The 12180-nt window shown below is 32.4% G+C and overlaps 1 protein-coding gene across 1 annotated transcript in view; it reads left to right on the forward strand.

Moving 5' to 3' along the window:
- The window catches only part of LOC106874386 (cylicin-2), a 47863-nt gene that overhangs the window by 14038 nt on the left and 21645 nt on the right, over positions 1-12180 (forward strand). Inside the window, exons 2-3 of the mRNA XM_014922101.2 lie at positions 7774-7980; positions 12153-12174. Coding sequence (XP_014777587.1) covers positions 7774-7980; positions 12153-12174 — 229 coding nt within the window. The remainder of the gene's footprint in view (positions 1-7773; positions 7981-12152; positions 12175-12180) is intronic.

The following is a 12180-nucleotide window of genomic DNA, read 5'->3' on the forward strand; positions in this document are numbered from 1 at the left end:
AAACCCAAACCCTAACCCTAAAACCCTAAAGCTAAAACCAGTACAAACGCACGAACGATGTCATAAATAAGAGTAACACGGGTAGTTGTTGTTGACAAACAACGGGACTAATTTTATTCAAGGGAAAAGATCCCATGACACCGTTACGGCATTAATTGTTTTCACCTCAATAGACGTCAGTGATTGGTTGAAATTACCGAAATACGACAATTTTTTACATAAAATAACTTCGAATACAAAATTTTTTATCTGTTCTATACCACAAAATATACAAATATTAGAAGTTTGAAAGTGTTTCGGTACCAAAAACACTACAAAAAAATGTTGCCCGTCAATGTTGCTTGGAAACAGGTGAAGATTTAGCAAGAAAGTCGTCTGACCATAGAAAATTTACCTCAACAAATTCTAACTGAACCATGCAGGCAAGGAAAGTGGACATTAAAACAATGATAATGATAAATGTACGTTCTTTGACAGTCAAAAGTGAAAATCCACAGTAAAAGGAAATTAAGTTTCTTCAGTTAATATATAAAATTCCTTGGAATATTTTTAAAAATCTTTATCCTTTTTTTCTCCTGCTACTTTTAATCTTTATTAGATCTATGTGACCTTTGATCCATGCTTAGAAAGAAATAACTATTGTATAGATACAATGGTTTCTTTCTAAATTGCTTCCTAAAACCTCGTAAGTGAAAAGGGAAGTTCATATCTTCTGTAGTGAATCTATAATGTATAGATTTTGTTTTTTCTTTATCTAGGATAAATCAACAGACAAATGTAACATCTGAACAATTAATGGTCACAACTGTTTCATTAAATATTATTTATTGTATATAACAAGAGCCATAGTATGTAGGTAATTTCTCAAGGAGCTGAGGTCACAGCTCTCATTCATTTGTCATTTTGTGACTAACACTCTTGAAAAAAAAATAAAAGTTAAGCATACTACACAATCTCATTTTAATTTCTATAAATTTTATGGCTTGTGTCTCTTGAGAATTCTTTATATATGGTCCTCATGCAACACAGCAGCTAAATGGACATAGGCATGGCTGTGTAATTAATTAAGAAGTTTACTTCACAATTACATGATTCTTTGTGAAATCCTGTTGTGTAGCACTTTGGACATGTCTTCTAACACAGCCTCTTGTTGAGCAATACCTTATTTCTTTTTCATTTCTTCATTGCCCACAAGAGGATAAACATGGAGGGCACAAACAAGGACAGACAAAGGGATTAAGTCGATTACATCGACCCCAGTGTGTAACTGGTACTTAATTTATCGACCCCCGAAAGGATGAAAGGCAAAGTCAACCTCGGCAGAATTTGAACTCAGAACGTAGCGGCAGATGAAATACCGCTAATCATTTCACCCAGCATGCTAACGTTTCTGCCAGCTCACCGCTGGTATTGTTGAGCAATACCTTATGAGTTGAATTTGATTGACAGAAACTGTACTGAAGCTCATCAAATATAAATGTATGTTTAAGTCTGAGTGGTTGAACATGTTTTGTTACTGCCCATTCTGTGTGTTTTTGCACATTTTCCATACATTATTTTGTTGTCCCCTGGCCTTATTTTATTAATTTCATTAATGTATATTGACAAAAGATATAAACACTAACAATAATATAAATATCTCTAGGAAAACCCTTGAGATGTTTGCTTTGCAGTGAGTTACACTTGCTTCAGAAAGATATGTTGTCTAGCAGTTCTGATAGAAAATAAGCAAGCAGAAATAAAATCAAAATGATATAAGGAAACAACTATATCACACAGATATAGTCAATTATCCGATACAAGCATTTGTTTTTCTAAACCTAGTGGGAGTAAAACCAAAGTTGGGTAAACCTCCAGCGAGATTTGAACAAAAAAATTTTGTAAGATGAAATTAATGTTAGACATTTTACTTTGGTGTCTACCAACTTTGTCTCTTGACCAACCATTAAGTTCTTAAGTATTACTATTTTCTAATGAAAAAATTACTAGTGCAAGGCCTTTTGTCTGGCTACCAACTCTCCAGTTATGCCATCCACTGCCTTAATGCTTTAACATTTAAACTGGCCAGATCTGACCTCTCACACCTACCCTACAATGTTATTCTAAAAATAAACTATTGTATCATTTAAATCTCAAAACTACAAGATAATGCATGATTAATTCAAAACTATGTGAATTAATAAATATTCCATATGACAATAATCTGAATGCTAAATGGTTTAACAGCCACTCAGTAGTAATAATCTAACCCTTTAGCATTCAGATTGCTTTGAATTAACTACGTGTTATCTTGTAGCTTTGAGGTTTCAATGATGACATTGTTAGGTTGGTGTGAGAAGCCAGATCTGTTTAGTTTGAACATAAAACAGGTAGAAAATTTGGGGTCTGATACAACCGGTTTAAATGCTAAAGGGTTGAAGAAATTCTTGCCATATCACTTTTTAGAATCACTTCCCTTGAGGAATTATACCTACTTTTGGATCCTGGAACATTATATTCTCCAAGACATTAAAGTATTAAACTTAACCATTGAATCTATTATTTAATTTTTAGACTACAGTATATTATATTTTAATTTTTTTGTTCCCCGTACCAAAGATACTTTCTCTTATTATTTTGATTGTCAATTTCTAAAGATTTAGGTTAGTTTTTTTTTTTTTTTTTTTTTTTTTTTTGAAACCCCCCCCCCCCCAAAAAAAAAGATGAAAGGCAAAGTTGACATCATCAGGATTTGAACTCAAGGGCTACAACAGATATTGCAAGACATTACATCCAATTTGCCACCAATGGTTGGATCAGTGGTTCTCAAACCATTTCTTGCCTGTGGGCCTCTTCGATTTCTATTATACTCTGTTGGACCTCCATAGCCATTCACTGTATATAAAAAAAAAAGCAATCTTACTGTATTTTTATAACTAAATATAATTAGCAAGTGTATAAAAAAGATATTATTAAATATTTTGTGTATTGTATAATTATAACCAATTTATTGGAGATAAATTTTAACAAAATCCTATGAGAACCACTGGATTAGAATAAAAACGTTGAAAGGGTTTAGAGTTCTGTTTTAGTATTGCAAATATTAGTTTGTCTTTTCTTTTAAATTCCTGTGATTGCCATTATTCATATTACCAGTTGGAGAGTAAATATTAGATCTTGGTTCTATATATGTATTGTAGTTAATACTCTGATTGTTTTTTCATAATAGGCCTCAATTAATTAACCTTAATACCTTTCAGTGAATAACATGTTAATTGTTGTTGTTCTGAATGTTATCTTAAGTCAACACTGCTTTGATAAAATAAACAATAAACTTCATCTTTTTGACATATTGATCTTTGACCTGGCTTTGATTTGAGGATTTATAAAAGTATGTCAGTTGATGTATGCCTATCTGTATATCTATGATAATTCTCCTTGGTTACATCAACAAAAAAAAACTAATTTTAAAATTAATTAAGCTTAATTATTTTCTTTTTGGATTCTTTGTTACATGCTGTCTCTTTATAGTATCACAATAAAATAAATGCAAAGAAAAATCATTATAGGTTTAACCCTTTTGTTGTTATATTTCGGAGTGGTTGGTGTTAGGAAGGGCATCCAGCTGTAGAAACTTTGCCGGATTAGACTTGAGCCTGGTGCAGCCTTCTGGCACACCAGTCCTCAGTCAAACCGTCCAACCCATGCCAGCATGGAAAGCGGACGTTAAACGATGATGATGATTTCTGTTGCAATATACTATCTTTGTGGGGTTGACTTCGCTTTTCATCCTTTCGGGGTCAATAAATTAAGTACCAGTTACATCCTGGGGTTGATCTATTCAACTGGCCCCCTCCCCCAAAATTTCAGGCTTTGTGCCTAGAGTAGAAAAGAATATACTGTCTTTGTATCAATTAATTTTGAAGATAATGAAGAATTTAGTAAAATAACTTTGTCGTTATTAAGCAGATGTTTGGAGCATAAAGTTGCAGGAAAAATCCCAGAATCATAGAGCCTTGGGCTGGTTGACATCAAAAGAGTTGATAATCAGAATTAAGCATACTTGCAAAAAAGAAATTTTTTTTTAAACCTGATGGACACAAGAACCTGCCACCAGGTCCAGCAAGATTAAGCACCAGTCAAAGACTGGGGTAAATTTCTATAATCTTTTAGCATTTAGACAACCAAATCTGGCCAATATATTCTATTTGTTTTATGTTCAAACCAGTCAGATCTGACCTCTCACACCTACTCTCTACTATGTCATTCTTAAATTAAACAATCATATCATCAAAATCTCAAAGCTACAAAATAATTGCATGATTAATTGAAAACAATGCGAATAAATAGGGATTACATTTGACAGTGTAATCTAAATGCTAAATGGCTGAAGTTAAACTGGGGTAAGCTTCTATACTGCATACCAGATGTGAGATTTATTATAGGAGAAATTGATGTTACCATTTATATATTCACTTGTTTGGAGACCTTTATTGATACCAATAAAACTTTTTAATTATTACAAATTAACTACAATACCATTCTTTCTTCATGCATGTATAAAAGGAAATAATTTCACTGATAATAATAATAGTTTATTTTGATTTTTTTTTTTTTTTTTAATGGTGATTTCAAAAAAATATCTGTGAACTTTAATCTTGGTTTATAACAAAAATCGTCATCTATTTTTTTTCTTCTGTTGTATTTATTTCTGAAGTCAACTTGTTGCATTCTTTTGCAGTACAAAAGTTTCCACCTTTAGACAGAGTTTATCTCTGAAACAAACAAAAAAAAAAATAATAAATAAAAGATAAAGGAAAATATATTCATCAACATTTTATTGTATTATTTTCTTTTTCACAGAGTTTATGTATTTGCTCAATGACAATGGCATTTCTGCAAGTTTTACCTGTAGTCATATGTATGTGTGTGTATATGTGTGTGTGTGTATGTATGTGTATGTATATATATATATATGTGTGTGTGTGTGTATGTATGTGTATGTATATATATATATATGTGTGTGTGTGTGTGTGTGCATATATATATGTATATGTGTGTGTATATATACATGTGTGTGTATATATATATATATATGTATATATGTGTGTGTATATATATATATATATATGTATATATGTGTGTATATATATATATATATATATATATATGTATATGTATGTATGTATGTTGTGTGCTTGTTCATCTTTGATACCTATTGTTTTGTTATGTTTTTTTTTCTCAAAGTTATGTTTCTTTTATTGTAATTAATGTATTTGCAAGTGTGTATAATATACTGAAACAAAAGTCAGAATATTTTAATCAACATTATTAGATATAGTGCGATTGGGTATGTGACATTTTGGCAAACCTGTTTGACGTGGCTCATTCAACTGACCTATTTGACATCAAATGGTTTAATGTTTCATTCTCTCCCCATCACTCTTTCCCTCTATCCATCTATTTATATGTGTATATTTCTGTGTGTGTGTGTGTGCGTGTGTTTGCCTCTAGTGCCAAAAAGTACTGTTGCAAAAACAGATTGAATGTCCAGTCAGCCAAGCCAAATCGTCAGCATCCAAACATCTCATTCAAAGGGTGATATACTGCTTCCAGTTATATTTGAGTTTAATAACAAAACTTTTAAGACATTGTAGATTTTGCATTGATTTTAAAATAAAAATATTGTATATTCTATTCACTGGCAAATACAATATCCAAATCTAATTTCCCCCAAATTTTAATTTTTTTTTTTTTTATTTAATGTTGTGTGAATTCAACTTTCTGCTTTTTAAATTTTATTTTAATTAAATTTGAATTTCTTTTGGTTATAATTGTTAAATTAGATTTTAGTAATAGTAAAATAAAATTAAATAAATGTAAGTTATTGTTTTGAGTGGTTAGAGTTCTCAAAACTCTGCAAACTCGTCTTCATTCAGTTCCAAGCAAAATTTCCATAGACATCAGTGTCCTCTATTCAATTTTCTGGTATTGTAAACACTATCAACTGGTAAACAGAAGAGAATTAAAGAATTCCTGGATGCCAAAAAAACTTTACTTGTGATATTTAGAGTTTTGAATTAATCTACTTACTTCTTTATATTATTTCTAAGGAATAATATTAATAAACTGCTAATAATGTGCTTACATAATACCTCGAGTAACCAGTTTTATGTAAAAAAAATCTTCTAAATTGAGCTTATTTCTTAGATTTGCTTAATCACTCTTTCACATACCACAACTGCAAAAACCAACTTTTCACTTGTTTTCTCTCAACACACATCTGTGTTTTATGAGAAGTGCAGTAGCTGAAAGGTTATGATGCTGGACTGTATAGCTTGTAAGATGATTGATTAGTTCAAATCTAGCTTTTGGATTTCGATTTATCCCTAGATGAGCTGCTACATGTATTATGCTGCTCTTTTTCATTAACCCTTAAATGGCAGGAAAGGGTTGCATGAATGTGTGTGCCAAACAGGAAGTGAAAAACAAAAAAAACATCTCTTTGTATTCTTACTTGCACTTCAAGTACAAAACTAATAATTGTTAATCTTTTGCACAATAAAACTTACAATTTCATTATCAAAAAGTGTTGTAAAATATTCGCTTTCCTTTGATGATGTCTGCCATTTAAGGGTTAATCCACATGATTGAAATAACTTACCATTCCTTTATATTTGAGGGATTCATCTAAGAAACAGCATCCAACTGAAAAATACCTCTTATCAGATTGGAAAACAATCTAGAATTATAACTACATAACTTAGGAAAAGAATATGATTTCTGACGAATTGAAGAAAGAAATTTCCAGAAACAAACAAATTACATTTGTTTGAACTCTAATTCCCTCTTCAAAAAGTAACTTTGTTATTTGAGAACTTTTGCATTCATACGGCACTTGCCGTCAACCAAACCCGAGTCTTCTATCCACTTCTATTATTTTTTCCACTGACCAATTAGAATAATTTATGTAGCTTAATCTTCTTTTAGCACTTTTACTAATTATTGTAATTATATATTTATTGCTTTGCATTGCTATTAGTCAATCAGTTCCCTTCACTTTGATGTTGTTGTTGTTGATGTTGTTGCTATTATTGTTGTATCTTCTTATATCAATAGAACAGATTGAACTTTTCAGCAATCTTACAGCATGTTTGTTTTAATGTATTTTACTAATATTGTCAAACCCTATCACCTTTTATCATCTCAGTTGTACACGAAAGGCTTTCTTATTTTATTTATTTATTTTTTTCTTTTAGTTATATTTTTTTGGCTGCCACAAATTTCTGCCTGTTAAAAAAAAAAAAAAATCACTATATCACAGTTGCTTCCTTGTGAAAAATTTAATGTATTCCGTCTACAGCCAATTATAATATTGTTCCACAGCATATTTTATTACATCAACCGAAAGCCAATTCCAAATTTTGGTTGCCACCTGCAAGTGTCCCAAGAATTTTGCTTAAAAGCACATCTGCTATTAATTGGTGGTGAATTGGTAAATTACATCTTAAACCTAAAACAATCTATGGAACTGGGGGTAAAGCCTAAAACGATGCCTCTGAACTATAGCTTTTACTGCAAAAATACAAAAGCTTCTCTAAATAATCATTAAATATACATTATGTCCCCAACCAAGATTAGTGGCTATGGATCTCACTAACTGTGATTCAGGACATATTTAGTTTTATTATATATTTTTTTTAAAGTAATTTAAAGTAATAATTAAATTAAAAAATTAAAAAAGCAGAGAGCGAAAGGACGTTTTTCTTTACCACAAATTTTATTTGCTTGCAGCAGCCTCTACAAACAAACACTCAGACTAAACAATCTAAGGCTAAAACAAAGCTCACTAAAGTACCCAGTGGTCAGTCGGCTGTTAAAGGGAACAAAGATCCTATTGTAAAGTCTACTTCATCCAAGCAGCAGAAGAGCCCTACTAAAGGCCCAACGAATAAGGCGAATCAGCAAGCCACTCTTGATGCGAAGGCAGACCACAAAAAAGTATGTTTTAATAAGACTTTATGAAATTATACCAAGTATACAATCCTTATTTACCATGTTCCGTTAATCCAAGACTTTCAGGTTCAATCTGGAAACATTCCTGTATTGGTTAATGTTTGAATCTACTTTAAGCTCTGTAGCTATATTATATCATATTGAAATCTATTTTCCTTTTTATTCCGGGAGGATTACAAACTATTTGGCTGTGGTACTGACCCAGAGGTCATGTTTTGAACTGATACTTTGAGCATTACTTTCCTCAGTTCATCTTGCGATAGATAGATAAATTGAGAGCAATCGCACTTGTTTAGCATTAGAAATAAAATCAACCTGAAAGACATCTAATAACGTTTTCAGAGCCTTTTAACCTGTGTGTGGGGGTAGAACCTATAAAATATTATACATTAACTTTTTAAATCTCAATGTATTTTTCTGGGTAGTCTCTATATTCCTTTTAGTTGTAACATAATTGTTTTGCATTTTTCTAGACATTCTAAGTAGTGAGTGAAAACTCTTGATTTTTGGTAGAAACAATATATTGTTTGATCATGTTTTAGTTACTAAACTCCTTCTAAAACTCCTGTACTCATCACAAGATAGTCTTCTCTTTTTAAGCATTTTTTAAGGCTTCCACTGCTAATTGTTTTACCAGCTTTGACGGCTTTCTAACCAAAATCTATGAAATATATAATTTTATTCAGTAAAATGCGTCTTGGCATTTTTGTTTTATTTTCTTGCCGTCTCATCTATTTAGACAGTAAAACCACCCCAAAGTCAACATTGCAATTTATTAATAACCTCAGACACTGAAAATTTCTAACAATAACAGCATAAAATTTACCAATGGCAAATTTTTACATACTAAAACCCTTTTGAGGTGTCAAGATTAATTTTTCTAACCTGTTTATGTGAAGAAGTATTAACATGATGTTTGTAACATAACTTCTTCAAAAAGTTGTTGACTTGGCATTCTGGATTGCTTCTGCTCCAATTATCAAAGTAAATTATATTAAAACCCCAAATAGAATCAGCTTAGAACTAGTTAAAATCCAATTCACAATCTTTAGGTTTCAGTATGTCTTATAGGCCAATTATTCCCGTGGGAAGATTTAATCTCAGCACTGCAAACCATCAAACTAGCCAGATGGTTCAGGATGATTCAGCTCCTTAATATTGAGACATTCTTCCTTTCTTTGTGTTTTTACTTGCTCTATGACTAGGTAGGCAAGGAAGGAAAACAGTGAAATGCTTTACCCAGAATCCAATATTATGCCAGTGATAGACTATGGATTCTCTAGGCCAGAATCTAATATCTTATCCACTCAAATATTGTCAAAAGTTGATAGATGGAATTGAAATTGTTCAAGTTAATGCAGCTGAGATGTGTTTCATGATGCCATACAAGGAATCTCTGCCATCATTAGCATTGGTAGGATCTCAGTTTCATATTGCATATCCCTGCCAATTGCGCCAGTGTAATTGAATAGTCTTCATTCTCTGTCAGGCTGTGGAAGTCTCAAAAATTTAGTGGCTTGTTTTTCAGCATCATAACGTTAGCCAATAAAGCCTATCCTGTTTTGAGCAGCATTAGTGGAGACAAGTATAAAATGTATGTAAATCTACTCTTTAGTCTTGTGCTCGTATCACATGATACTGTGAGCATTTATCAAAAACCTGGTCACATACCATCAAGGCAGTCTTGAAGATCCTTCTTCATAGTCTAGATTTAATGAAGAACCCTCTACACATGTCCTGAAGGATTGACGTATTCGTTGGCTTTGTTTTAGTGTCTTCAACAGTTATGGGCAGCAAGATGCAGATCTACTATCACATGATCAGTCTTAAAAAGGTCATAAATTTCATAATCACATTCCTGTTAAGCAAGTTGTTTTACTGCAGATTTATACTGCAGTGATAGTAAAATGTAATACTTAATGTTAGAAACTATTAGATTGATTCCCTGTAAGTGCAAGACATTAAGATAATGCCACCAGCTGTTTGTATCTATGAGTGACTATCTATTCCATATTTGCACTTCATAGTCTCTTTTTGAAAGAACACTGAACTCTAAGTCACCAAGGTCTAAAATTGTTCGAATGAAGACATCGGTGTACTACCGTAGGCACTAAAGGAACACTATTACAGAGAAATCTTCCACTAGCTTTCAGTGCTGAGTTCAAATCTTCCTATAGGTAATAATTGTAGTATAGAGTCAATTTCATCCAAGGAGAGTAAATTTTTCTCACTTATTGAACACCATGAAAACTAGAAATAACTAACTAATATTGTAGCTCTCCTGTTATACAGGCAGACAGCTTATGCAAAAATCTATAGAGAAGATAACAAAAAATAGCCTGCTTATACTGTTTCATAAACAATCCTTGTCAATACTTCAGACCTACTCTAGAAAATTTCCCAGCTTAGCCATATATTGGGTGAATCATCAGAAAAAGTGAACTGCCCATATATCTATTGATTTCTTGGTAACAGCACAAAACTACTGGTCTGTTAGTAAACCACAAAGTTTCTATTGAAAGAAGCATACATCTAAATTATGTTTTAGATGATTCTAGTTCATTGGTTCTCAACCACATGAGCCTTGAGTCCATATGACTCTTGAGGGTCCATGTAAGATTTTGTTAAAATTTATGTGAAATGAATTGGTTTTACTTCTACAATAAACAATCTTTTAACATTTTTTTATATGGTTCATAATAATATTTAATTATTAAAAAAAAATAGGCGTTTTTTTTAAACATCGAATGGCTATGGGAGTCCAGAGAGTCAAACAGGAATCAAAGTGGTCCATAGGCAAGACGTGGTTGAGAACCACTGATCTGGTTTAGAGATGACCATATCAAAAGCTTAGCCAGATACATTCTTTTCTAATTCTTACATTACCTTTTGAACAACCATTATAGGGCATCGCTTAGAGTTTACTCTCAGTATCCAATTAATTAATTATCTACCTTCTATTTCCATAAAATTTGAGTGGCTGTGTGGTAAGTAGCTTGCTTACTAACCACATGGTTCCAGGTTCAGTCCCACTGCGTGGCACCTTGGGAAAGTGTCTTCTACTATAGCCTCAGGCTGACCAAAGCCTTGTGAGTGGATTTGGTAGACAGAAAACGAAAGAAGCCCATCATATATATGTATGTGTTTGTGTGTCTGTGTTTGTCCCCCAACTTCGCTTGACAACCGATAGTGGTGTGTTTACGTCCCCGTAACTTAGCGGTTCGGCAAAAGAGACTGATAGAATAAGTACTAGGCTTACAAAGAATAAGTCCTGGGGTCGATTTGCTTGACTAAAAGCAGTGCTCCAGCATGGCCACAGTCAAATGACTGAAACAAGTAAAAGAGTATGCTTTAGTTTCTATTTGCTAAGGGAAAATAGGAATGATCTCACCGCCAGTAATTCAACCACAATTTGATAAATTCATTATTAACTAAATATAATCTACAAAGTTTGGTTCTCCTTCGGCCCAAACATATTAATAATCTCTAGTCTAAATACTGAGACTTCAGAGTGTCTTTCTTGTCAAAGGAGGGTTAGAAACTTAGTTCAAACGTATTAACTGCCACATGTTCTAGATTAGACAACCTCCAGCTACTTCTTAAGGTTTGTAGTTTTCTGCACATGTAACTATTACCGTAAGTGACCATCCCCCCTCCATTTGTGCATGTTAGTTTGTTTTTTATTCATATTTTTTCAAAAAAGCTGTCATTTTGTTTAGTTTTTTTTTTTTCACCCCCACCCCCTCCTCCATTTGTACTGCTTTTGTCTTTTTGGCATAAAACTGCTATTATTTGTTGAAATTGTATAGTTTGCCTCCCTAGCAGCTGTACCACCCCACCCCTACCCCATTTCCTTTTACAAATTATCATTAACTTGCTTGCTGTTGTATTTTTTTTTTTTGATTTTCGATATTGTCTCACTTTGACTTTTTTTTTGCATGGCCCTTAATATTAAGCACCATCACCATTGTCATCATCATCATCGTCATCATCATCATCATCGTCATCATCATCATCATCGTCATCATCATCATCATCGTCATCATCATCATCATTCTTTAAATCTGTTGAGACTCATGTGAATTCATTGTAAGTAAACCAAATGGGCATTAACTTCTTTTTTTCTTTTTTTTTTTTCATTCGTCTTTCTTCCTTAGTCCCAGGCGAAGAAACCATCCAGTTCAA

This window comes from Octopus bimaculoides, chromosome 8 (genome assembly GCF_001194135.2).
Source record: "Octopus bimaculoides isolate UCB-OBI-ISO-001 chromosome 8, ASM119413v2, whole genome shotgun sequence".
NCBI classification, from domain to species: Eukaryota; Metazoa; Mollusca; class Cephalopoda; order Octopoda; family Octopodidae; genus Octopus; species Octopus bimaculoides.